Raw genomic sequence first — 27,960 nt, 5'->3', positions numbered from 1 at the left:
TTTGCGAGTTAGTTTTGTGATGAATCATGGGTAATTTGGGACACTCCCGGGTCCGTGCACGTATCTCATGTGGCGCCAAAGCAAATGTTCAAGTTCACATCGCTTCATTTTCCACCAACTTGACCAAGTAAAGGTTTGAATTATCAAATCAGTTGTTTAGTGATGTTACACACGTTTATTTTGCTTGACGTGCGTTTGGTATTGTATTCCTTTTGACAAACTCTTTCGATGTCGATCGTGTATTAAATTAGCCTTGGTCAAGGCGTTCGTCGTATTCGTCCGTACACGGTATGAAATGATCGGCGCGGCTCAACCTCGCGCAGTGCAAGTGCATTACAAAAACTGCGCGAACAGCGACCTCATGCGGCCACTATTTTATGCAAATCATTTGGATCCAGACAAACGCCTTGGTCTAATCATGGAGCTATAATAAACACATGTTTTTCTTTATTTTGCGCAAGATTTCCAGCGCACGACCTCATGACATGTGCGAATAAAGCCCCATAAATGTTAGCCCCACTAGTGTGGCCGTCGGTATGCTGCGCTGAACCCAAGGCCACACATCGTGGTCTGCGCACTACTGAGGACGTTTTCATAATTTCAACAGCGAATTTCTTACATATGGTTGTATTCTACGATGTCCCAACTTTCACTTCTGGGATGCTTGGGTGTAATGATGTTCAATTTTCCAAGATATTCTTGAATCTTTCTGGAGCCCATATGCACTCGTGAAACGTCTGGTGATGGCGGCCATTTTGAATGTGACAAGAGATGACCTCAAGCTGTGACGTCGCGTTTATGCAAATTGCTTGTCGAGCGAGGGCGCGAGTTGCAAATGCGACGGCTGTTTCCTGTACCATGCATTTATCGTCTGGGGGCCACGTGCACTGATCTCTATTCAGGATCTACGGCACAGGAAACAGCCGTCGCATTTGCAACTCGCGCCCTCGCTCGACAAGCAATTTGCATAAACGCGACGTCACAGCTTGAGGTCATCTCTTGTCACATTCAAAATGGCCGCCATCACCAGACGTTTCACGAGTGCATATGGGCTCCAGAAAGATTCAAGAATATCTTGGAAAATTGAACATCATTACACCCAAGCATCCCAGAAGTGAAAGTTGGGACATCGTAGAATACAACCATATGTAAGAAATTCGCTGTTGAAATTATGAAAACGTCCTCAGTAGTGCGCAGACCACGGTGTGTGGCCTTGGGTTCAGCGCAGCATACCGACGGCCACACTAGTGGGGCTACATAAATGTGGCCAATTTACTGGACTAGGCCTAGGCCTACCTCCGTAAATCAAGGTTACCGTAAATCAAGGCCACACTTGAAACATATAAAATTAAAATTAAAATAATGCAGAACTTTGTCAACTTTGGATTTTAGACTTATGTGTAGTTTATTTTCCATTCACGCTTAAGAAGCATAGTCAAATGATAGTCAAAACAGCAGCGGGCTAGTCAAACTATTCCTGAACTGAAGTAGCCCGGCTGGCGAGTCAAAAAAAAAGTGGGATACGGCAAAGATGAAGGAACAGGAAGAAATAAATCAGGAAATTCAGAAAGCAAACCTATATCAATTTGTGTCTTATTATATTAACTGTTTTAAAGGGTTAAATTATTATCTGATTTATTAAAAACACTGACAAAATTGCCTCAGACTAGTCACTAGGCCTACATGTACAATGTAGATGAGAAATCAGTTGAAACTTGGTAAAAACGAATTTTACTTACGACCTTTTTTTGTTCTAAGGTCGCCTTGTTGGATCTTGTCTGTTTTCAAATCGCTTACTTGTGTGAGAACGATAATTGTATTGATGCGAAGATTTACCTACATGTACGTGTACATGTACATCCGATGGATTCCAGATTTATTCAGGCTAGTTTGGATCACGTTTTAATACAGTTCTTATCAACGGTCATTTTAGATTTGCTGTAAACGAAAAAATAAGTTTGTGTATTTAAAAAATCCTTATTTTTAGTTTGAGACTCTCAGCATGCTCAGTGAGCAGTGCTTTCTCAGACATTCTAAGTCATGGTCATGATGTCACAGGCCATGATTTGAGCAGATGAGAATGACAGTTTTAGATTTGCGTCCGAACATTTTCCAGATCATGCAGATAACAGGAGGTTTTTTTTCGTTATTCACTATTTTAGTGAAAAATCAATCTCTTGACCATCTCTAAAGTCGTGGCAGTGGTGAATGCCCGCCGTGCGCCGCACCACGATTCTAGAACATTACAGCGGGTCCGACACAACAACGGACCACTCGGATCCCATTGTCATTGAATTGTTGAAAAATCTGACACGGATCGCGACACCCATCCAGTTCATCGTAAACAAAAATAAACATGCTAAACATGCAACGAACACAAACTGTTCCAATGTGATTAATCCAACACTAGTTTTCAACTAGTAAAATATTAAATGAAAATATCGATTGGAAATACTCAACTCGATCATAAAAAAAATTGAGAACAGTGCGTGCAGAAATCCATGTGGAACTTGAGATGAAAGTTTCCATTTGTACTAGCCGCTGCGCTTGGTAAATGCTGAATGGAATGGGGGCCGGGAAACCCAAGGAAAAAACAAACGATGCCGCACACGCTGCTGGCACACAACATATTTAAACGCGTGATGTGTACTGTGCTTTGCAGACGGGATTGAAGATCGTGAAGTTTGGCCTCAGTCTCTAGCGTGGGGTCAGACATGCACACCATACACCATAGTTATGGTGTGGAAGTATGCCTTAAATGTCTTTCCAATGATACCAAAATTGTTGATAATTTCTTCAAAAACATGAAATCCACCGCACTCCCTGCCAACAATTCTACCTGAAAATTCAATCAAATGTCTTTATGGTGCCAGTTGATCATCTGGTTCCCTGACCTGACAATATTCCACATCAGGATCTTTGTCTCTTGGAACCAGACTATCAACCAATATAGACAACCAAATAGTTTTTGGACTCTGTTTCTCTTTTAAATAGGTTTTATTATTTAAAAAAATTCCTACAAAGCCATGGATTACTAAAATTTATTGAAATACAAAGTAGGATTTTGAATAAAAGCATACATTTAAGTAAAAAAAATTGCACAGTGTTGATTCAATCCAGAGAACTGTGGCATGGTAGTTTAACGTTTGACCAAGGTGCTTTGGTTTGAAGGGCAGTTTATACGTGATTTAGATTCACAGCATTTGGTGTTTTTGCAATGCTGTGACGATAGCAGTTGCAAATCGCATTACGGCTTCCGTAACGATAGCCACAACAGAAATCAACAGTGTCAATGTTACTGTTGGTCCATTGTTCCCTGGGGAGTGCCCATTACATCTTTACATTTAACACTTGCCTGTGCCTTCATCTTTCTCACACAGATCACAACGAACTGCTCATCATGAAACACAAAACAAAGACAAAGAATCTTGAAGATTCGACCCAGGATGCTAGTTGTCGTGCCGTCAGTCACAAAAGAGATCGACCCCAGCCCACAGAAGGAGTGAGGCGTTCAACACGGAAACGTTCAGCACCCAAGACTTTTGTTGTAACATCCAAGAAGTCTAAAGCACTGTATTGGGAAGCCGCAGAGAAGGAGAAACTATTGAAAGTTCTGCAAGAGTAAGAACCAACATATTTGTATTTTATTGAATAGAATGTCATGCAAAATTATTATCAGGTTTTTGACACTGAGCCAAACTGTTAACAAACTGTACACTTTTGGCATATCATTTTTAATAAAAACATATCCTTTATTACAGAACGTGCCAAAGTAATTTCCTGACACCTGAGGGCACTGTTGCTGTGCAACAGTGCCCTCAGGTGTCAGGAAATTACATGCACATTGTATGCTGTAAAACGGTTAATATAACCAAACTGTATATAAACTAATCAAAATTTCATACCTGAGGCATGAAATTTTGCATAATAATAGCACAGCTTTTATGGCGCTTTTTGCAGCTTTGCTTCTTTGTCTAAATGCTGGCTATAAGCCATGATGGCCTTGGAGAAAGACCAACCTCACCCTACTAAGCCAACCCATAAGTGTCTCATTCTTAAACATGGAAATGTTTTATAAAATTATATTCATTTTTTCCCATTATCCAATCAAAGATTAAACACTCAGCAACTTGGTACAGCACTTTACTACAGCAAAAATCGCTACCCAATCAAGCTGATGTCTAAGAGAATTGGTAGCAAGTCTATGGATGCTGTCAAGAAATACTTGACCCTTCTGGAGCGCAGAGGAGCAGGTAATGGGCTCAAAGATCAAGTCAAATCCACCTATCAGTACATTTCTTTAGAGATACTATATGTATTTGTATTTATGTGCATTCAATTATTGTTGATTTTTTGTATGAATTTTGACCTATGAGTATTTTAGTTCAAACACAAAACATCTTTGCTTTTTATTTGAGTACTCTTGGTGTTACTCATTTAATGTTAAGTTTTGTATGTTCTATCCTTTGATCATACTCAATTTGACAGGATACTATACAGTGTAGTATACATGTACAGTAAGAGTATCACACTTCAACTCAGTATGCTTCTTTGATTGATTCCATTTTGTGTTTAATCCAGGCATGGCATTGAGTCAAATGAAGCATCAAGCACCTCTACAGGTACGATTTTACAGTTTCTCTTTTCTCAATCACCACTGAAATGTTCCATACTTTGACCTATGACCTATTACATTCCTTTGTATGGGATCTGTAATAGCTGGCATCAGGCTAGGCTGTCTGATGAGAACCCGTGCAACCCAAGGAATTCACTCCTGGTACTTTTCTTTTCAATATACCTGGATATGTCGTCCTGTTTCTTTAGGACATGACAGTCAAATAGTCTAGAACCTAATACCACTGGACCCCAATTCCAGTATTCTACCATCAAAACTACTGTATTTTGTTCACATTCCAAAAGTCTGAGATAAGAACCCAGGCCCATTGATTTACAATTCTACAATGTTTACATGTTCCACCAAATTTGACACTGTGTTTTGTCCTTTTTTATGATTTGGCGATCAAAAAGTCTTGGTTAAGAATTTATGACCACGTGACTCAATTCCTTTGTTCTACCATGCAGCTTATCTGTGTATTTGGTTTGGTTGCATTTTAGAGTTGGCGTCAGATGGCAGATAAGTTGACTGCTCTGACCAGCGACAACTGCTCCCGCCAGTTGATCCGGGTAAGCAACTTTCTCTCAGGCCAATTTCACGGAGCTGCTTGACATTGAATTTTGCTTAACACAGAAAATATTTGTCCATCAAAAAAAGGGTCACCAGCTAAAAACTTGTGTGATGTCTATAACATTTGACTGGTTCCCAGCTGGGCCCAATTTTTTCGCTCTGCTAACCACAGAATTCTGCACTTACGATCATCATTCCGTTTTAACAGCTCTAGCAGAAAAAATAATCATGCTATTCCTGTATTACAGAATCATTAGGTACAGGATATGCATATAAGCCAATATTACTCGCTAACATGATACAAATGTATATGCTGGCCGTAAGCACAAAATGTTCTTCTACAGTTGGCAGAGCCATGACATTGGGTTGAGATATTACTAAGCAATGTTTTCTGTTAAGCAGCTGTTTAAAAGTTTGCCTGGGCTGATTGATACACACACCTGATGACACCGTAGTCATGAAAGCTTAGAGATACCAGGGCTATGATTATCAGCATTTTAAAGAGATTGATGCTTTCATAACTTCGGTTCAAGTTGGTTGAAACTATTGTGATATTTTGTAACTATAATGATCTCTTCTGAATTGTGTTTATGGATTTCTCAACCTTCGAATGTGCTGCTGTACAAATTGTCCTCAAGGATTACTACTGGTTTCCCTGAGGTTTTCCCCAAATCTTCCCCAGATTTACCCAAGTTTTCCCCAGGATTTTCCCTGGTTTTTCCCTGGGTTTCCCTATTAAAATCAAGCTGGGACCACTACTGGTATATACATTGATGTACAGTAAACTCTGGCCAAGTTGACATCGTATAATCATAATATCGACTAAATCGGCCGTCTAACGAAAGTCCCGATCATCTCTTATGCAGTTCCATTTAAATTTTCATTTCTATGTCGGCCTTTGTAAGTCGCTCGCCCTTTCACCTAAGTCAGCATGTTACTTTCGGTCCCATTTCCTCAAAACCACAAAAATTCCTCCGTATAAGTCGGCATCCAAAAAAAAATACACCACCGCCACATGCGCGATCAAAAAGGGGTTTCCCCGATACTGTGAGCACATCAATACCAGTACCCCCTCTAGTCCTGCACGCATGCGCTCTGTCCATTTTGGGGCTTCCCGTATTGAATTAACCGCATTCTGAGTACATCAATACCAGTACCCCCTCTAGGCTCTAGTCCTGCACGCATGCGCTCTGTACACTTTGGGGTCCCCTTATTGAATGAACTTTACCAGTACTGGTATACCACACACGTGCGCATTAATTCCTAACTGTACAAGTGCATATGTGTACACATGTATGCAAGCGTTCTGCACAGCAACTGTTAATGCTGGCAGGCCATCCTTGCTTCGTACAGGAATGGCTTTCTGTGATCAATACCCCAGCTATGTGATGATAAACATTGAGGATAAATTTGCTGGAAACAACCATGGATGTAGAAATAAACCAGGGTAATTTGAAGCCTGTGATACCATGGAGATTGTTTGCAGTATTGATCTAGATACAGATGTGCAGAGGCCATTCAATCTATTTTGTACTCCATGATTCAATTTACAATGTACATGTATGTAAGTCAGCAAAATGACGACTTACAGCAGATGTCGGCATTCGTGTACGTCGTCACAAATTCTCGGGTCCAGAGAGTGCTGACTAAGCCGGAGTTTAATTACTCTGTGTAATCTTTGCTTACGCTCATGAAGCCTAACATCGGGCACAGACAGAAAGATGCCTGCCGGAAAACCTGTTTTTCCCATCAAAATGTTGTATTCAAATGAAGCAACTAGTAATGAACTACCTAGGGTTTTCATTAAGGGGTTGCTGTTTCAACTAACTGCCTGCCCGTTTGGACAATAGCGCCCTCTAGGTCCATGTGCTAGTCCAATAACCAAGTTTTCTGTATCCTTGTGACAGTGATAGCATATTTTGTTTTCACTTACAGGTCTGTAGCATCTTGGCTCTTGAAAGCAAAGATGAGGACGAATCAGCAGTAGAAGAACATGGCGGTGATGAAACACAAACCATTCCAACCTTATCACTCACACCAGCTACTACAACATCTGCAGCCAGCAACTCAACAGGTAGCAATCACACCAATGATGTACATGTATCTAAGGAGATTGCATCACCTGATGCCTCTGTATCAGCCAGAGAGATTGCCATGACAACATCAAATGTAGAAACTGTGTCAGGGTCAGGAATGTCTACAGCAGCATCCAATGTGGCAACTGCTGCAGCAGAAGCAAAAGATAGTTCAGCAACAGACAGCGTTTCATCAACAGCAACAAGCCAAAACATTTCATCAACATCACCAACAAGAGACATCAGTTCAGTAACAACAGCAACAACAGCAGCAACAACAGACAGTACTTCAACATCGGCAACAGCAACATCAACTGCAGCAGCAAGAGACAGCAGTTCAACAACAACAGCAACAAGAGACGGTATCTCAACAGCAACAAGAGGCAATTCAACAACGGCAATAAGAGACCATTTTTCAGCAAGTGCATCAAAGCCAAACGAGAGTATTGAGCTAGAACTCAAACCAGACTATCCGTCCATCTACAAGTACTTTGCCAATCTCATGCAAGGCGAACAAAAAGAACTTGGACCACTCGGTAAGGTTTTTAGGGATTTTCTTTTTACATTCATGTATTGCTTGCTCTCAAAAGTTTGCAAAATGTAGCTGGTTGAGCGAGCTTATTTTGTGTTTGATCAAGTTTACTAGCTGTGATAAAGTACAAGATAAAACAGATGAATGTGGTAGCGCCCTCATGTGACCATTTACCAAATAGCTGGTTGGCTGCAGTTAACCAGTCACAGTGGCTGGATTGTTGCCATTAGTCCAACACAGGCTGACATCATTCCTCATTCAACGTTCTATTTTGCCACAGTTTTGTGATCGAGTCTATAAAAGTCTTGTCACAACTAAATCATCAGTCAATTCACAATGCAAACACAAATTACAGTAAATGAACAAAACAAAGAAATGCCATTGTCACAGATCATTTGAATATTAGCTTTCGACTTGACTGGGGACTGGCCAACTTATTGTACATTGGATGACTTGTGATGGACTAAACTCTACAACTCTGGCAAGCTGGCTGACTGGTCAGCATGATACTCTTCATGGAAATAGTGGGGTCCATAACAAACCCCTGCAAGTCCATCACAAGTCCTCCAGTCCCACTTTAAATCACAAGCTATTTAAATGAGCTTTGATGAAGGCATATCATTGTTATTGTTCATCCATTGTTCTTATGAGACTGGACTTGTGAATGGACTTGACTACATCCCTGCAACTCGTCCCTTGTTGTTCCAGCAGACTCTCTGGTTGGTGTTTTTACCCTTGATGTGGTTCACTCTTAATGTGTTAACATACATATACTGTACTGTGTTTCTACATTGACTTACAGAGTCCCTGGTTGTTCTAGACTGCCTCACATCTGTCGAGAAACACCTAGTAGCAAGAGACAACACGAAACAGAAGAAGTTTGCACAGAAACGCTTCTTAGACATTCTAGAAAACTTGTATCTGAGTATCGATGGCGAGACCGCCAGAACAGCTAAAGGAGGAACAATGAATGAGGATACCGATGCTGGGAATGTGTTGACAATGGCAGACCTGTTGGGCATCAACAACCAATCACAGTCATGGAAATGTCAAGCTGACCAATCAAAAGCCACATTACCAGAAAACAGCCAATCAGCAAGCAATTACTCTGTCAGCCAGTCAACATCAACCATGTTGCAGGGCCAGTCATCCACAGCCAATAAGAGAAGCAGCAGAGAAATACCCACCCGTCTAGGTAGTCTCAATCCATTTGGTGTACCAGTTAAGCTACTGGAAATTAGACAAGACAGATGAGGGCAGCAGACAGGTTATCCAAGGGTGCACTCAAGCATGTGTTATGGGAGATCCCATAATCTTATGAGTTCACCTGTGTTCCAAGGATAGTTGTAGCTGATGGTCAGGAGTGTAGCATCCACCCGAGAAAGAATGTACTCATAAAGTGTAACCAAAGAAACCACATTCGCGAAGGTGGTTTAAATGCACTCAATGGACCTTATTCACAAGGAAGCCGTTTTTGGTCATGTTCCCTGAATGTATTTTATAAATTGCGAACTGTTGAATGGAATGGTGCCAGACTATTTATGCATTCTAGCCTCACTTTCAATTTTGTTTTTTTTTAATTTGGATTACAACATTAAGGTATGAGCACACTGGTATTAATTTGTAATTAACTTTGTCATTGCTTTCATTTCTCTTCGCAATTTCCAAATATGAAGATTTTACCTCGCTTTCAATTTAATATGGCCGACTCGTGAAAAATGGTCGACAGCGCATGTGTGCGTGTACCCTGTGTGCAAGAAAAAGTTCCATCTCAAAATAAGTTTCTCATTTGTTCGCGGGAAAAGTCTATTGTGGATGCAGCTACTAAGTCTGAAAAAAAAAACATGTCTTTTGATCTTTAATTACTCTGTTTATCAATGGAAATAAACCAAAATTTCAGATCAAAATTTCAGATCATTTCAGAAAGTTTCACTAGCTTTATGCAAGAGGGTGAGATTTAAATACATGTACAATAAAAATTAATACTTTCAGAATGTCGATACCGCTAGAAACAGTGGCGGAAGGCGCTTGCTGTGGCCGAAAGCTTCTGAAGGAATGCAGGATCACCCCTGATGTTATTGCACACCTGATTGGGTGTTGCGCTAAATGATCAACGAGGTGTGCAATGATATCGGGGGTGATCCTGCATTCCTTTAAAAGCTTTGGGCTGCAGCACGCACCCTCCATCACCTCCAGCCCTCTATCAACATTGGAGGACGCCATGTCAAAAGTGGCAGATTCTGAAAATAGTTTTTATTTTGTATGGCGTTTAAATCTAACCCTCTTGCACAAAGCTGATGAAACTCGTACCATACAATTTGTCATGCCTTGTTTACATGATCTGAAAATTTGGTTTAATTCCATGTGTAAACAACAGAGTTATTTAGGATAAAAAAAAGTAGGACATTTTCTTTGACATGTAGTACAAAATGTACATGTATAACAATCACATGTGCAGTTATAGTGATATGAGTACATATGTCAATAAAATGACATGAAAAAAGAACATTTATAATTGAAAAAGTTTGTTTATTTACCTTTATCTTATCGTTTGTGTTACATGATGTGAGTGGTTGTTCCTTGTGCGATTCTATTGTACATATGCCCACTAGGAATCTGACTTCTAATTCCATCATTGTAGCAGTAATCACCCGAACAAGCTTGCACAGTATTTGCAACCAGACAGTTACTGGTTAATAAACTCCCAGGCAAGGGCCGAATTTCTTACACTGTGCCCAATATTTTTGTTTCCATTTGAAGTTGTAAGCACCTACATTCTTTCTCCAGTTACTTCCAAACAACAAACCAAACTTCCACGAAATCATAAAATTATTTTGCTGACGAGGCTTGCGAGGACCCGGTAAGCCACTACATGTACATTGTAGTATGAAAGAAATGTCTGGAAGTTCACTTCCTCAGATGAATGCGTTATGTCATAAGTCCGACAAAATCGCATTCCCCAACCAAATAAAGCCCTCATAAGTCCGACGCCTCGTAAGTCCGACGCCTCGTAAGTCCGACGCCTCGTAAGTCCGACGCCTCGTAAGTCCGACGCCTCGTAAGTTCGACGCCTCGTAAGTCCGACGCCTCGTAAGTCCGACGCCTCGTAAGTCCGACGCCTCGTAAGTCCGACGCCTCGTAAGTCCGACGCCTCGTAAGTCCGACGCCTCGTAAGTCCGACGCCTCGTAAGTCCGACGCCTCGTAAGTCCGACGCCTCGTAAGTCCGACGCCTCGTAAGTCCGACGCCTCGTAAGTCCGACGCCTCGTAAGTCCGACGCCTCGTAAGTCCGACGCCTCGTAAGTCCGACGCCTCGTAAGTCCGACGCCTCGAACGCTTCGTTTTTCCGACGTCGGACTTATGAAGCTTCGGACTTATGAGGCGTCGGATCTATGAGGCGGAATAAATAAATTGTTTGTCTCATAAGTCCGACGCCTCATAAGTCCGAAATTTCGGACTTATGAGGCGTCGGACCTATGTTACGGCCCCGACAATTCCTACATTCTTGGGTGGGAGAAACAATAGGCGCATTATTATAGTCGAGTAGTACGGGTGCGCCATCAGATTTATGTGCAATTACATAGACATCATGATGTACAAGTTATATTCAAATATTAACCATAGTTGCATTTTAATTTAAACTTTGACCAAAGAAATCGAAAATCCAGCTCGGGTCCATTTCTGTGTTCAACTTTATAAATACAGAGATATTAAACAGCGTTCTCTTTTGTCTTGAACTTTTAAGGGTGGCGTAAAAGGACAGCTGTGATAACATATTCCTAGGCCTACCTGCTGGACTCGAAACATTGGTGAAGGTGACACACCCACGAAGACTAAAAAGCGGGGTTGTAAGGATTAGGCCTTACGGCGGGATACATTAATTTTTTGTAATTAACCGTTAATTAAATTGTTAGTACAAAGATTAAATTTATAGTACACAGATTCATGAAGGACGCACCAACGTTATGCGCCACGGCCGGTCGAAAGTTGCCACGCACCCGTCCCCCCCCCCCCCCCCCCCCGACAAATCCTGAGAGTGGCAACATTAACATCGGTTGTTCGTTTTGGGCTGAGTTGCGTTCAGAAATTAACAAGACAAAGGGGCATTAGATTTTGTCCTTTTTCTCTTGACTGCAAATGACACGTCATATGGTTAAGTATTACAGTGCATGTTTCCTACAATTCCAGCTACATGTGTATACAGGGCGAGTCAAAAAAGCGGAACCCAAACCCAAAAAATTATATTTCATACTATACTGAAATTCATTCATTGAATATCATATAATACTAAAATTGATCAATCCGTTCAAAAATATCTCCATTTAAACACAATGACCCTAAAACCTGTCTCATCCAAAAAAAAATGCGATTTCAAGGATCGTCATCACAATTGTCTTCAAACATCACCAGCGATAAAACCTCAGTTCAGACGTTAAAAATATTCAACAAAGTCCTTTTGAAGGCCCGCCTTTAAAAAAAAATAGATTTTATAAATCATATTTTTGCCTAAACAGGGTTGTTAAACATATTGTGTACTGCAGTTGGTGACAGTTGTTGAAACAAGTATTCTGTGTCATTTCCTTTGTTGTTCCAAACAGTCAAAACACACAATAAATAGCTTTTTTTGGACAAGACAGGTTTTAGGGTCATTGTGTTTAAATGGTGATATTCTTTGAACGGATTGAGCAATTTCAATAATTTGTTCATCTAAACGTAGCTTATGAAATTGGCTTTCCAGCCATTATTATATTTGGTGCTATTATATTTCTAAATATGAAATATATTTTGGGGGGTTTGGGTTCCGCTTTTTTTTACTCACCCTGTACAATCTGTCCATTATGCCTCTGTATACACTGTTTCTTCTTTCAAGGCACCACGGCCAATTAAGTTAATCTTTGATGACGATGGCTCCGCCTCAATCACACTTCACCTTGATACCGAAGTAGGATCGTTAATGGTTATTGACCTGTTGGCTAAGAATAGCAACTCTTGTTCATGTCAACGCGTTCTTGAGCAGTTGCTCCTAAAAGGGGGTTATATCGCGCATAGACATAATCAGAGCCGTACAAGTATGCATAGCTATAAGAGTTGCAAAACTATGGATACCGATTTCGGATGGAAATTTTGGTCCTAGGATGGGGGGGATTCTTTCATGTAAAAGTTGGTGTGTGTGTTTTTAAGAAAATCAATTTCTCAAAACAATTTCAAAGCTTCGCCGTCGTATGCGTGTGTGTTGATCGTCACTTTGAAAAAAAAAAGCTAAAGTAAAACTTGTAGTTAAGCCTACGCTCAGTTTCGCTATTTTTATTTGAAATCTTGACAGAATCGTATATTATGTTCCTTCAACTGAAATGTTGGTCCAATTTCTGAAGATACAGGTTTTCTAGTATACACAATAATAATAATCAAAATTTCCCGAACTTAGCTAGGGTTGGAAACCTTACCCGCTCCTCTACATGCATGTGGTTAATTACCCCCATCTTTACCCATGTGTTTGTCATTATCATTGACTGCCTATGATTTCATCAACGCACATAGCAATGAAAACAAGTGCGTTTGATGAGGAGGTCCCTTGTAATATAACGGAGTAGATGTGCGATGGTTCTGTTTTGTTTTCCTTTTTCCCAGGCTCCTGTGGTCTGTGCTTGAAGCACGCCCATTATTGGAACGAATCATCTACCGTCTCTCAATCACCATCGTCACACCAAGGCCCCTCGTCACAAGCCTGTCTCTTCGTAATTTGTGTCTTTATTGCAACTCTTAAGGGCGTCACTCTATAGCAGTCAAACATTATGCGGTAGACGGTCATACGTCGTGTATGCGAAGTCATTTTACTCCAAAAGTACACCAGCGGAAGCTATTTTATTTGGAGACTTTGCCTCACCGAAAACCGTTTCAGAAACTTTGTCGGAACTGTTGCCATACCGTACATTTCCGGCTTGTTTCCCATGAATATGGGTGAGTTGTTTCAGTCTTTTCTATGACATTCAATTAGCGTGTAGAGATAGCCGAAGTTCGTACGTCTTAACAACTGAAGTAAAAGTGTGCATATACTGTCTTATTATATTTTTCAAAGAGAGAAAAATCCGACTGAAATTATGGGGACGAGGCATTTAAAGTGAAATTTGATCAATTGAGTTTCCTCTCCATGACATGGCCCTTTCAAACTCTGAATCATCAGGACATCTTAAGTCTGGTGACAATATGAAATTTCACTGTTTGGAAATATTTTCAGACGCGGATTCAGAGGGGGGGGGGGGTTGGCGCGGCGGTCGAATAAAGCCCGGCTCTTACATAAAAAAAACATAATAATAACAATTATTATGGTAATAACATATCCGTCTGTCCGCGACAATCGGGCATAAAGAACATCTGACGGGCTGATCACCCCCCCCCCCGCAAAAATTCCCGGATCCGCCCCTGAGAAGAGAGTAAAACGTTTGTAAGACAAACTTGGTTTGCCTGATTTTGTTTAGGCTGTGTATGTGATGCCTGCAAATTTTGTTGAGAATCTGAATCCCCTGGGTAAATTTAACCGCTTTTGACAGCTTGTTCATTGGTCTCTTTCGGGGGTTGTTTATAGTCTCTTTTTCGAATCATGAACTTTACTGGAAATGCTTATTTACAATCATCACTTGACATGTTCATTCCGATTGGTTACAGGTTGGTTTCTCCATCCATTATTTCATGCAATTTGCGCCACCTGCTTCATCGGTGAGTACAATGAAATACTTCAGTGTGTTCATTTGATTTACATGAACAACATTTTCAGACGGGGGTTTCAAAGGTGCGCCAATAGTCCGAAGATTTCGATTCAGAATTATAAATGTTCGATGCAAGGGCGTAAGTCCCGGGGGATAGGGAGTGTATATTCTCCCTATCCCCTGGGACTTACGCCCTTGCATATATGGTGGTATATATACCGCCCCCTCTCATTTTTGATAGGGGGAAATTGGATCATCCTTCATCCCCCAAATTTTGTGGTGAGAAACACATAATGCCGAATTTAACCCTAAAAGGACCGGGTTACTTTGACCATCTCACTGCTGGGTGGGGGGGGGGGGGGATTCCGCCCCCCCCCCCCCCCCCCCCCCCCCCCCCAACGATCTCGGGCATCGAGTTACGAAAAATTATGAAACTCGGTAGGCCTACATGCATAGAACCACTTAACATGAACATACCCACGAAATTTCATAGTTCAGAGGGTTTTAGAATTATGGCGAATTAATTTTTCATATTCACTAATGGTAAATCTGCTTTGTGTACACTAGTGTTTCGTTTATATTTTCATGTAAGATTTTTTTTATGATTTAATTCTTAAACTTAACTTCTTAATCTGCACCTTTGTCCACTGTCTTTTTTATGTACACATTTTTATTGTTTTGTTGTAAACCCGTTCATGTCTCATGTCTCTTTTATTTAATGATTACAAAATGTATTTGGTATAATTTGATATGATCTTATTTCCTATTATGTCTTATCTGCTTTGATATTTTTTTTACACTTTTAATCTTTTTAATTGTTAGTTTTTGTTTTATTAATTTATAATTATATGCTCAGGGCCCCGTGGAAGACCATATCATTATGTGAACGGGCGCGCTACCCTGATAAAAGATCAGAAATAAATAAATAAATAAATAAATATATGGGGACATTCAGTTTTCACGGCAAGTATCGTACCGGAATTTTATGTTTTTCGTATCAAAAGATGCGCAAGACTCGAGGCTACAATGTCAGGATAGCTCGGGTCACGAATAATTTTTTCAAGGGTATCGCGGAAAAAGTTTGTAACTGTCAAAGTGTGCAAGCTTTTTTTCCGAATAGTCGCGACCAGACAACATTAGGATTTTTGTCATCCCCCATCCCCCCCCCCCCCCCCCCCCACTCGCCGGCATGGATTTACGCCACTGGTTCGCTGTTTGAAACGGTCAGAAGGATCATATTACTGATGGACCCTTGCAGTTGTTCCAAAGTCTGGTAAATGGAAAGGCGTGGTGACCATGAGTTGCCCTATACAGTTTGGTTCGACGTTGTTCTAATTTTAAGCGTTTTATTACATGTATATGCCTGCAACTAATAAATGACATTATATTACGTTTCCGGTGTTTCTCTTCGCGACATAATAAAACAAATTTTGGAGAAAGGAAAAAATAAAAAAATCATCATGACTATGTTGATATTTTACAATATTTTGATTTGATTAATTCTAAAAGAGCCGAGATTTAATTTGTACTTTCTTACGGCCAGGGCAGGGCGGATCCCCTCAATTCCTGACCAATTTGTTAAGGAAATTATGTATTGGGGTACATTCATGCTATAGGACACAGACAAAGGTTGAGCTTAACCCTAAAAGTGCCGGGTTATTTTGACCATCTATCAGATTCCGCCCCCCCCCCCCTAAGATCTCGGCCATCGAGGGACGAAACATTGTGAAACTTTGTACATTAATTATTTATATGTACGAATGGTAATTCTGCTCTGTGTACACGACGTTTATGGGAAAATTCAGTTTTCACGGCGCGTAGCGCCGGATTTTTAAAAAATATTTTTTGTATCAAAAGATGCGCAAGGCTCGAGGCTAAAATATCATAACAGCTCGAGTCGCGAAAAAAGTCTATCGCGGAAAAAGGCTATCGCGGAAAAAGTCCAAGGGGGGGGGCGGGGTGGATTCCGCTCCCCGGTCCTTTTAGGGTTAAAAGGAAAATACGTTTTTATCTTAATGATCAATATTCTACGCTTTCGTGCACGAGTGTACAAGTATTATTACATTCACTGTGTGGACTTCCGAACAAAAGATGTCCACATAAACAAGATAGCAGCGACGTTGTGTGGACTTGCTCAGTGCGTCCCCCTCTCTGGAAAACAGGTTTAGAGGCATTTTGTGGTTAGGTTATCTGCGGCAAAATGAAGAGAAATACTAAATGGAATCATAGCAAACAATTTGGGTTGAAAACGTTTGCACAGTGGGAGTAAACTATGAGGGGGTTTTCACAGGTTTTTCTTAATTACACGAAAACAAAAGAATGTCCACACTAGGTATGTAACGTAAACATATACGTGTGAATGAGTGGATTTCCTCAACTTTTTTTCAATGGAAAACAAAATCACTTTTCGGTACCGTGAAATTATGAACTTGATTCCAAAACATCCGTGAGATATCAGTCTATTAGAAAATATAAAGGTTTGACTCGAAAACAAAATGCGCCGCGAAGATATCGGAACACAATGAACGCCGGGATTCCACTCCAATCCTTTTATAGGGTTGTTTATATTTTATACGAAGTTAAGGAGAACACACCGCGAGAAGGTGTGCATTCGTAATTTAATAATGCTGAGTGAATTCGTAAATAAAGAATCCACGTTTGCACGTGTATTCTCTGATCAAACCACGTCCAAAGAAGTATTGTCACTATATTTGAGTTGAGTCTAGATGAAAAGGCACGCATTCGAGGCATGTTGTAATTTACATATTGTCTGTGAGGATATCTTACGTAATCCAGCTCGCAAGTAATGCTAAGAAAACAAAAACAAGTAGAATCGTAATTGTTTAAGTTCAGACGATATGGAAAGCCATAAATTCACTTTTGCTCATGAGGAAATGTACCGTCCGGTGTGTTGCCATGAGGAGTGGACGGTGTTTTGTGTATCTCCGCGGCCCTGGCCCCTTGATGAGAAACATTGATAGTTCAGACGATCAGTTTTTAGTGCAGAGTAAGTTCTGGCGGTAATCAGGCGCGGATCCAGGATTTGGGATATCAATTCATTATGTATCCGAGACGTCGGAGAATTGTATTGCATAAGAAGCTTAGTAAGGCACATTTCCCCCTCAAACTATATATACAACTTTTCACTATCAGATTATCCCGATATGAGATCATTATATGGAGGTGAAAAAAACGTGTCAACATTTCAGCATTGGTGATACCTCCCCCCAGTTTGAAAACCGTTCCGCCGCTACTGTAATTAAAAAGTACGTCTATGTTTCTCACTAACTCGTGACGCCTTTTAAAGTACAGAGTATTACCTGTAGGTTGGTTATTTTTAACAAATATATGATGCCCTGGGAAAGTGGGCTGTTTTCACCAAAAAAAAAAAAAAAGTGGAATTAAGGCCGAAAAAAAAGTCTCTGGTTTCTGGTATGCGCGCTCGTCGCCGTAGCCATGCGCGTCGGCAAAATGAAAAAGCTTTTTTTTTTCAATAAAAAAAGATGTCTCAAAACCGCCAAACTCACTGGTTTGACTGGAATCCTGCTGCTGCACAATTTTAACGTGTTTTTAGATGGGGTTATGATCTAGAATAAGTTTTATGTGGCCTCTCCGGACTCCCATATATTTGCACTAAGTTTAGTCGGGCACCATTTGCAGTCATCAGCCGACATTTGAAGCAAAAAAGACAGGTAAAAAAAAAAAAAAAAGCCGCGTCGCCGCACCACTTTTTGGGCAAGCTCCATACCAGAAACCGGAGACTTTTTTTTTGTTGGCCTAACCTCAAAATCGGCCAAGTCAATGGTGGCCAACATGAATTGTCTCACTCAATTGAACGGCACAGTCGTTCTCTTTGTCCCACAGATTCAACATCGCACTTCTGAATAAACTACATAAAATTTCCGTCCCACTCATATAAGAATCATTTTGATTGGACGAGGGAAAAGGGCTTTTTTGCTTCCAATCATGGAACGTTTCTCTTCTAAGACCAAGGCTGCCAGACTTTTCTTTTGTGACTCCCGGCACCGTCATGTTCTGGATGAAGGAGAGGAAAGGCCTGTTGAACAGTTGACATTTACAAGGCACCCTACAACTCATCCGAAGGGAATTTCACTGTCATTTCCGATTTGAACGTGGAATTGGAAACAAGTTTGATTTTCAGCAGTTTTCAGATTCTTGATTTGTATTTTGTTGTTCTGTGCATTGTTTTAAAGCAGTTATTGGCGTCATGTACTCAGAAATGTGCACGGTCATGACTGTCATGACACTTACAGTGTAGGTGTCACTTTCAAATTCTCTCTTTGTTCTCTTGCGGTTTGAACTGTTGTAGTAGTGTTCATTCGATTTAAACGTACGCAGGACGAGCATTTACGTCTCAGCCAATGAAAAGCTTTGCTTGCCACGCTTCACCCACAGTTACCGCCCACCGTGACCGTCTACTGCCTTTTATTATTCAAATTGTTCGCTGCTTGTATTAATCATGATAACAATGCAAGAGGATTCCAACTCGATCGTTGAGCGGTACAAAATCTAAATAACAAAAGAGGATCTCTTACAATTAAGCTGTCTGGCACAATGCCTGCTGAATCTCTCTATCAAGCAATTTTGCAAGTTCATGTACATTGTACATGATGTGTTTTGAAAAAAAATGTAGTCGGTAAAGCAAACAGAATACGCACGTAATTAGTTTAGTAGTGCAGGTATATGAATTCAAACTGCAGGGAGTCCTCTCAGCATTTAAAGGGAATGTACATCATTGGCTTTTGCTGTAATTTTCAGAAATGGAGTATTTGAGGGGTTAGTATAATATATCAAATATTGTTACACTGACATGTTTGAAGTTTTATGTTCGAAAATGCTGGAAAAACCAAGAAAAACAAAATTGTTCAAGTAGTCTGGTTCCCTGACTCCACTAAAGATGAAATGGATCAATTTATAGTTTCCAGAAAATTGTAAGGTAAGGGAACCAGTCTAGCTGGCCTGCACCCGTTCATGAACATGTAACCAATACCAAACAAAATTTGGACTGAAAAAAGGTAAATTTGGAGCAGTAGTTGAAATATAGTTAGGTTTTTCCAACGGTGGTCGGCCGACCACTGTTGGAAATGTATACAAAAATACCATTTTCTTGAAAATGACTTCACACCAGGTGCCATAATTTTACAGGATGCTTTAGACTGTCATTTACCAACATCCACGGTATTTCTGAAAAAGTTGGTAGTTATATTTTTCGATGTTTGCAAATGTTGTATATTCCCTTTAAGCCCTGTACATATACTGCCTTTTCACGGTCAACCATGTTCCTTTCTGTATGTTATTAATTTCTGTTATTGATAAGTGTACCCCCCTGTTGATTTTTTTCTCGACGAATATCTGGCTTTTCTTTGGATTTATTTCAACACTCTATTTATGGGTTTTCTCGATCTGCACGGGCATATTTTGTTTGCCTGCACCTTTGCCAAGATTGCCCTACAATAGAATCTATTCTGAAGGCTTACGTAGGGTACAGCATACAGTCAGTATTCAGATTAACAATACACTTGGAACGTAAGGAAAGAATAAAGCTAAGGCCGGGTACGAGCGCTACAATAGACACTATGTAGGATTAAAAAGGCTTATATGTAGGGAACATTCAGTATTCAGATTAACAATACACTTGGAACGCAAGGAAAGAATAAGGCTAAGGCAGGGTACGAGTGCTACAATAGACACTATTATAAGGGCTTACGTAGGGAACATTCAGTATTCAGATTAACAATACACTTGGAACGCAAGGAAAGAATAAGTCAAAGGCAGGGTACGAGCGCTACAATAGAAACTATGTAGGATTAAAAAGGCTTATATGTAGGGAACATTCAGTATTCAGATTAACAATACACTCGGAAAGGAAATAATAAGGCTAAGGCAGGGTACGAGTGCTACTTAGAAGAACAATAGAAACGGTACGTAGGATTATAAATGCTTACGCAGGGTACAGTCAGTATTCAGATTAACAAGACATATACATTGTATGCCTATAAAAGCTAAAGGCCACCGTCGAGTACCGTGTGAATATAGCAATGATGAGGAGAGGGCACTTGTTTTAAATGCATATCGCCAGGAGTTTATAAACAAAGAAGAGGTTTATGGAGTAAATCATACTAGTTTATAGAGTAAATCACCTTTGTTTAACGACGCTGAGAAAAAAGTTTGGCTCATTACGTTTAAAATTAACCTTAACTGAATCTCCAATAAAAAGAAATATTTGTATGTACCGCATTTTTATCATATTCTTTTCATAACTAACAACGAATAAAACTGCTGCAAACTGTTTAAAGAGTACATTGACCTGAAACTACAAATCAACAAACTTAGCTGACCCAAGTTTCGGCAAGTCCTTCCAATTTTTATTTATAATTATTTATTTATAATACATGTGATAATTGATAACAAGTCTTTTATTTTGTTAATTTCAGTTTTTATTTATCGGAGATTATACGATAGAGCTTCAAAGAAACAGAGATTTGTTTGTGTTTACTTTCATTGATAGGAAAATGGTTGACAAACTTTGTCGAAAGATTTCAACATGAGTTGGAGTTGTGCACTACAGTATCCTATACATGTATACACGTACATGTACAACATTGTCAGTGCATTTCTTCATCACATCATATGTCGCCTGTAGGTACAACACTATACAACTCCACTTTATTGTTCCCGATCCTGCCACTTAGAATGTTCTTTTGTTATGTTGATTTCGCTCAATGACTTGGAATCCTCTTGCATCGCTATCATAATTAATACAAGCAGCGAACAATTTGAATAATAAAAGTAAGGCAGTAGACGGTCATGGTGGGCGGTAACTGTGAGTGAAACGTAGCAAGCAAAGCTTTTCATTGGCTGAGACGTAAATGCCCGTCCTGCGTACGTTCAAAACGAATGAACACTATGCAGACTTTATATGCATTGTAAATGAACATGCATAGCTGGTAATTTCCACGTATCTGAAATTGAATAATTAATTGGATTGCTGCAGGTGCAGTTTTAATCATAAATCATATTGGTTTGTGTTGAATGTGTTACTATGGCCGTGCGTGTATTGTGCCTTTTAGATAATTGCTTTTCCCGCCCCCCCCCCTAATTTTGACCGTTGAGGCCCTTGCGGCTCCGATCCCCCGCCGTGGCTTCGCAAGTTGTTGCACCACGACAAAACTGTGCTTTGAAAAAAATCCTGTGGAGAATCCTGATTTTTGTTAAAACGTGTCTGAGGAAATCTTACAATTCTCTATACAAAGCATCTAGACTGGGGGCTGGACACCATTCTGACCATAGATGTATATATGAACATTTATTATGCATATATATGGATGTAACATTAATCATCATTATCCTCAGTTACGCCCATTTTTTTCATATTGTAAAAAAAAATGATAAGGATGATGGCCAACAAGCAATATAATACCTTACAGCTTTAAAAACCACTTGGTAAAAACATATGTGAAAATGTTAGTATATACGTTGGCGTAGCCTTGGTCAAGGCGCTAAATGTTATTCATCCCGGCCGTGGCGTGTAAACGATTATCCTCGCTAGGGCCATGCATAATGCAGTGCATTAAAAATACGGCGCGAACAGCGACCTCATGCGGCCACTATTTCTATGCAAATTAGTTGGACCCAATATCGCGCCTTGGTTCAATCGTCGGCAAAAGCTTATGTTTTTCTTTATTTTGCGCTGGATTTCTAGCGCACGACCTCGTATGCGAATACAGATAAGTGTAGGCGGGGCTAATAATGTGGAGTGTCCAATCACACCTTGGTAAATCCGGACGTCATCAAACTGTTTGCAGCTAGCTATTCGCCTTTAAATTTTGCGGACGTGACAGGAACCACAGTTTTTGTGCATTGGTGCCGTGTGTAGAGACACATAAAGTGTACGTGTACATGTATGGATTATGTACGGTGCCACGTTTTACTAAGCAAGTTTCCCTGCAACGATCGACCAATAAGAAAACGACATTTAAGGTCAGCTAATAAGGCTATTAACATAATGAGCACCACCCCCAAAACCTCACATGGACGATTGAACCAAGGCGCTATATTAGGTCCAACTGATTTGCATAAAAATAGTGGCCGCGTGAGGTCGCTGTTCGCGCTGTATTTTTTAATGCACTGTACTGCATGCATAGCGCATAGACATTATGACTGCATGCATTACCGCGTTACGGCCGGATAAAAAACAACTAGCGCCTTGACCAAGGCTAATGTTGGCGTAAAATATGTAGGGGGATAAATTAGTATTATTATTATATTTTTTGGGGGGGAGGGACGTCACCATGCATTGGCGTCCCCGCCCAAATATTATTGGAGTAGCATGCCCCCCCCCACCTCTCTCACCCGTCCCCCTACCGCTCCTCCATCCCACCGTTCCCCCGTCCCCCACCCCTTCCCCCGTCCCCCTACCCCATCCACCGTTCCCCGTCCCCCACCCCATCCCCGTCCCCCAAGTCCCCTACCCCCATCCCACCGTTCCCCCGTCCCCCACCCCCTTCCCCCGTCCCCCTACCCCATCCCACCGTTCCCCCGTCCCGCCCATCATCCCCCATCCCCCAAGTCCCCAACCCCCATCCCAACGTGCCCCCGTCCCCTATCCCCCATACCCCGTCCTCTACCCCCCATCCCACCGTTCCCCCGTCCCCATCCCCCGTCCCTTCCCCCCCCCTCCCCCCTCATCCCCTCGTCCCCCGTTCTCCCCTCCATTCAAGCTGATCAAAAATCAGCGGAGAATTACTCACAAGCAATAGGCCTGTATTGCCTGACATGTGCTTATATTTAATTGTATAGAAATAACACGTTTAACCTGTAAACCAAAGCTCCACCATACTGGCCCCAGACACTTTGTTGTGCTTCCCTGTTGCTCTGTAATGTACTTCTGGGGTAGTCGTCCTCCAACCCCTGTAGGAGACCTCTAGGATATCAAGTTATGCCAGCATGTTATGGGGGCGGACCTCTTTTAACGCTAGAGGGTGTTCTTTTTATTATTTATTCACATTTCATAAAGCCGTGCGGTTCAGGAAAGTCAAAAATAGTCATCTAGCTTCCGCTTCGCTTTAATAAATCAAACAAATACTTCTAAAAAGGCACTTCCTTGGCCAGCGGGGGGGGGGGGGCACCTAGGGGCACTGGGAATTTGGCCCGTGGGCACGTCCCCTCCCCCATGCAACTAGCCCCCCCCCCCCCATTGGCCCGTTTGAAGAATTTTTTTCTTTCATTTTCAATTAATACAAAAGACATTTTCTTAATCACAAGTCAGCCGTATATCATTTACTTGCCTGTCTGTTGCAGGTATGGTGGTAGCACAGTCAGATTTAGGTGATCTTGGAGATTTGGGAGATCTTGGGGATATCTTAGATGATTTGGATCTGGGTGACATTGTTATCATTGGTACGGAGATGCCCGACCAACCCATGGAGCAAGGTAAAAATTAAGCAACAAAACTGATACCTGTGAGAAGGCATGAAGAAATTGATGTCCCAACCACATCTAAAATGGCTACAACGGTGTCCCCGCCGGCCCTGAGTGGTTATACGTTCTTCTTATCAGTCTTCTTTTTATACCAATAGAAAATGTTGGCATTGGTTAGCAAGCACGCCTAAATCCTGTCAGAGTATGCGGTAATTGAGTTTAAAGCACTTTTGATTTAAAATGCAATTTAGCCATACTTTTGTTGACACATAATTTGACATTTAAAAGTGAACGTACATACAACCAAAATGAGACCCAAGAAAGTGGTCGTCCTTATATTCCATCCATACAAGAACGTATGCTCAACATTTTCACAGAATTAAGTTATATTTTTATTTCTTCGATTACACAAAAGATACATAACATCAAGTGAAAGAAAATTCAGTTGAACCCATTAATTGATTGTGGATAGATTGCAAGTGGATGTGAGATGGTCATGTGATCGTAATGGCAGTATAAACAATCAAAGTGCTGTAAAATATTGGAGTCATTTTGTATGTTATAGTAACTGTTGATGTGCTGATGGATCACACATCATCACAGGTCCATCACATGTCAATCAACATCCAATCCGGTCAAACCTATTCAAATGATCTGTGACAAAGGCATGCCTTTGTTATTCTGCGTCTCCGTTGATGCTTGTGATTGGACTTGTGATCTGACTTATGACGTAGTTGAGACCTGATTTGTGAATGTATATAATCCATGACAAGTAGGCTTACCCGACTCAAACACCTGCTATTTTTGTTTTGTTTATTACTATTTTGTTTTGATCACAGATCAAACTCTGACTTGCTATGAGTGCGGTGAGGTCAGTGAACTCAGCAGAACTGACCAGTCACGGTCTTGTGCCATGCCTTCTAAGGCCACAGTCAATGGGACCGTCTGCGGGGCACCAACCTATCGCCATACCAATCGTTGCGGCTGGATGGAGGTTACTGTCTCAACTCCCAGAACACATGGTAAGACTGCGTCCTGCGGCTTGAAATGAGCCTAAGGAAGCAGCTCAAGCCTTCCCAATACACGTCTGTACAGTGTGTTACTTGCAACATTAACCGTTCGCATCCAAGTCATTTGTCAGACACCCGAGCCCCTGACTGTAACATTTATTCATATTTTGAAATATTATAACTACATTTGAAAATGTGTTAATTGTTGTGGAACTTTACCTGATTTATTTTTAAAAGATGGCTTTTTTTAAATCAATTGATCGATTTTCCAGTATCATGAAAAGCAACGTAAAAGTGACGTAAAAAGTAATTATAAACTAGGTGAAGAAATATTGCGGAGAAAATGCATAAACATAACAAAAATAAATACTAAAGTTGAGTTTTTTTCCTGACTATACTAGAATCCGAGTTGCTGAATTGAAACACAATCAAACTTCTTTATTCATAATCCTACAACTTGTTTTTTTTTCTCAGATGAAATGTTGGAGTTGTACTGGATCTTCAGAGGGTGTGTTTCTGTCCCTGATTCGTCGGGTATCGGTGATGATTGCTTCTCTGATGCTGACCTAGTGGGAACGCTGGACAAACTGGGCATGTCACTCTCAGAAGTACGTCATCATTCAAACTGACCAATAGGAAGTCTCAAGTATCATGACATCAGTCTCATGGCTTATAACTGCAACTTTTCAACAACGCTGCTAAGTATAAAAGACTTCATTAAAACTTACTCTAAATTCTTTCTGTGGTTCACTTAAAGCCAATTGGAGTTGGAGATAACTTATTACCAGGAACACCGCATAATGATCTCGATACCCCTGGATTATATCTGTGCATTTGAAACAAAAAGTAAATGTACATAGTTCAAGTTCTTGCCTGTCCGTGCGAAATCATTGATCAATATAGAACGCTTGATTACAACACAAATGTATTGCCTTCTTTTTCACTAATTGTCCAGTGTCGCCCAGACGTCTAACTATTTTGTTTGTTTGTTTTTTGGTTACTTTTTTCCAGATTGTGGGGAGCAGCAGCAACAGTACCATCACCGGCAAGGGTTGCTTCTGCAACAAAGACTACTGTAACGGAGCATCGCGCGTCAGATTCCTGACTCTTAGCGCAGTGTTGGCTATGGCAGCGTTGGCGTTCGCCATACTTGATTAATGTCGCCATGACACAACTGTAGCCTTTATTCGAGTCTGACGTGTCGGTATACAGCATCTGATATTTGGCTAATGAACACAGAACCGGGATTTGTTTCTAACATTTCTGTTTACCGTGCATTTGAGGCAGCCGGTAAATTTATGTAACATACATTTTATGTTTTGCACGTTTTCATAGATGCATAAATAGTGAAATACGCTCATTTGGTTATACCGACCAATGAACGACTTGAATAAAGTCTGCCAGACAAACATAAATCGCTTATTTCAAACCTTGTCAGAAGACATGATATACACATAACGTGGTAATCATAGTTATAACGAGGTTAAACAATATGCCTCGGAGGACATTGATGCACACATCAAGAAGGCACGACAGTTCTAACATTTCTGAAATTTAGCTGATAATGAAAATGATTTTTTTTTGCAGGCATATTGCGCTATGTAAATGCTGTTTTTATTATATTATTTCGTTTGATTCTCACTGCTACCAAAATTCAGCACATATTCTTCATGCTTTAACCACTGAGAAAGGAAACATTCAAATTTGAATTATTTGAAATGAAATGGCTCGTTCTGTTTAGATTGAAATTGAAAGATCACGCAGCTCGTCATTCAACAATCAACAAGAATCATTCAATTTAACTATCCGAGAATTCTATCGTCTTGTAGCTTCACTCGTCCCTGTAAAAGATGCATTCAAATTAAAAGTATCGTGTTCATTCAATTTCGTCTGAACCAGCAGTAACGCGTTGATCGGGCATTCGTTTTCATTGATGTTCAAACGTATTTCACATTTGTTCAAGCATCTTTTAAGACATTTTTGCAAGCGTCCGTAATAAACCAACTTCTGATAGGGGGCACTGTTATAAGAGCAAACAATCATGGACATTTTTGCTCTTCATCACGATCGCACGATTTTTTCCGACAAGCCGATTACGTTTTAAAAAGTCTAGCCCGTGGCAATCTGCCATGCACTCCTGCACTCCCTGTCCCCCTGGTTACGCCACTTTGTCTTGCATGTCAAAAGATCGATGGGTGAATCAGCGATAAATAAAAGGGGGGAAATACTTACAAAACAGAACGAAAAAAGAACAGTAAACAAAGTTAAAGGATTTGTTCAAACTTTTAAACACTAACAAGATCAACAGTGAAAAAGAAAATCCCTTGACCTTAGCCCTTTTCATATCATTAAAATTTGTCACATTATAATTTTACAGACACAAAGATTTTGAACAATATGAACCTTTATAGAAGAAAATAGGAAAAATATCAATTAAGAAATCTTATTAATTTGAATGACCAAATGATGAAAATGACTGCTCATAAACGAATAAGAAAAGAAAAGCGTGATCACACGTCATTATGCCCAGCGACGTTCGCTTATTTGAATGCGTCAACCGTCAAAAGATGTCCAAAACGTAATGTAAGAATGCTACAAATTAAGTCTTTGAATGCGAAAACGAAATAGAATGCCCCAAAACGAAAATAAACATTGGGAACAAAATCTTGGGTGCCTAAAAATTGAAATTGAATGCCCCAACAATGAAAAAGAAACCCCAAGTTGATCAGATGTGTAAAATCACGCGAAATTGAATGGCCGATAATGACAATGATAAGAACATTCGGAAATTGGCCGGGAAAACCTTAGTCTCTCTAAGTCCAAATCTTTGGCCTCATCTTTTCTATCAGTCAAGTTAAATTGCTTTCCGTTGTTGTTAAACATGATTATAATTCCCCTAAATAGGGTGCTAACGCGGGTTGCGGTGTAAATAGCGACTGGGCGGACAATACGCCCCCAATATTTTGTCGATTCAAAGATCACCCCCCCCCACTTTGCTCCTGACTTGCTCCGCC

At 40.5% G+C, this 27,960-nt stretch overlaps 2 protein-coding genes across 4 annotated transcripts; both read left to right on the top strand.

The window, feature by feature from the left end:
• Positions 1–9: 9 nt before the first annotated feature.
• On the top strand, positions 10–9,758 carry LOC119735865 (pneumococcal serine-rich repeat protein-like). Of its 2 annotated transcripts, none has more exons than XM_038209805.1 (7): positions 10–127; positions 3,381–3,621; positions 4,114–4,253; positions 4,582–4,622; positions 5,116–5,184; positions 7,121–7,796; positions 8,595–9,758. In XM_038209805.1, exons 2-7 carry the CDS (start codon positions 3,401–3,403, stop codon positions 9,044–9,046), a joined length of 1,599 nt encoding a protein of 532 aa, XP_038065733.1. In that variant the 5' UTR covers positions 10–127; positions 3,381–3,400; the 3' UTR covers positions 9,047–9,758. The 2 variants fall into 2 exon arrangements, with proteins under 2 accessions (XP_038065733.1, XP_038065732.1); XM_038209804.1 differs by having other exon boundaries at positions 15–133.
• Positions 9,759–13,470: 3,712 nt separating this feature from the next.
• Positions 13,471–26,490, top strand: LOC119735386. Of its 2 annotated transcripts, XM_038209083.1 has the most exons (6): positions 13,471–13,749; positions 14,455–14,505; positions 23,817–23,948; positions 24,776–24,958; positions 25,421–25,554; positions 25,958–26,490. In XM_038209083.1, the coding sequence occupies exons 1-6, from the start codon at positions 13,740–13,742 to the stop codon at positions 26,102–26,104; spliced, it is 657 nt and encodes a 218-aa protein (XP_038065011.1). In that variant the 5' UTR covers positions 13,471–13,739; the 3' UTR covers positions 26,105–26,490. The 2 variants fall into 2 exon arrangements, with proteins under 2 accessions (XP_038065011.1, XP_038065010.1); XM_038209082.1 differs by lacking the exon at positions 13,471–13,749 and having other exon boundaries at positions 14,170–14,505.
• The last annotated feature ends 1,470 nt before the right edge of the window (positions 26,491–27,960 follow it).

This window comes from Patiria miniata, unplaced genomic scaffold (genome assembly GCF_015706575.1).
Source record: "Patiria miniata isolate m_02_andy unplaced genomic scaffold, ASM1570657v1 HiC_scaffold_29, whole genome shotgun sequence".
Lineage (NCBI taxonomy): Eukaryota > Metazoa > Echinodermata > Asteroidea > Valvatida > Asterinidae > Patiria > Patiria miniata.
This window is presented reverse-complemented; position numbering and strand designations above follow the sequence as displayed.

Excerpts from the sequence above, each read along its gene's own strand:
- LOC119735386 (XM_038209082.1), top strand. The coding sequence starts at position 14,406 with ATGCTTATTTACAATCATCACTTGACATGTTCATTCCGATTGGTTACA. Across the intron at positions 14,506-23,816 it reads TTGCGCCACCTGCTTCATCG|GTATGGTGGTAGCACAGTCA; the intron begins GTGAGTACAATG and ends TGTCTGTTGCAG. Across the intron at positions 25,555-25,957 it reads TGGGCATGTCACTCTCAGAA|ATTGTGGGGAGCAGCAGCAA; the intron begins GTACGTCATCAT and ends ACTTTTTTCCAG.
- LOC119735865 (XM_038209805.1), top strand. The coding sequence starts at position 3,401 with ATGAAACACAAAACAAAGACAAAGAATCTTGAAGATTCGACCCAGGAT. Across the intron at positions 4,254-4,581 it reads TCTGGAGCGCAGAGGAGCAG|GCATGGCATTGAGTCAAATG; the intron begins GTAATGGGCTCA and ends TGTTTAATCCAG. Across the intron at positions 7,797-8,594 it reads AAAAGAACTTGGACCACTCG|AGTCCCTGGTTGTTCTAGAC; the intron begins GTAAGGTTTTTA and ends ATTGACTTACAG.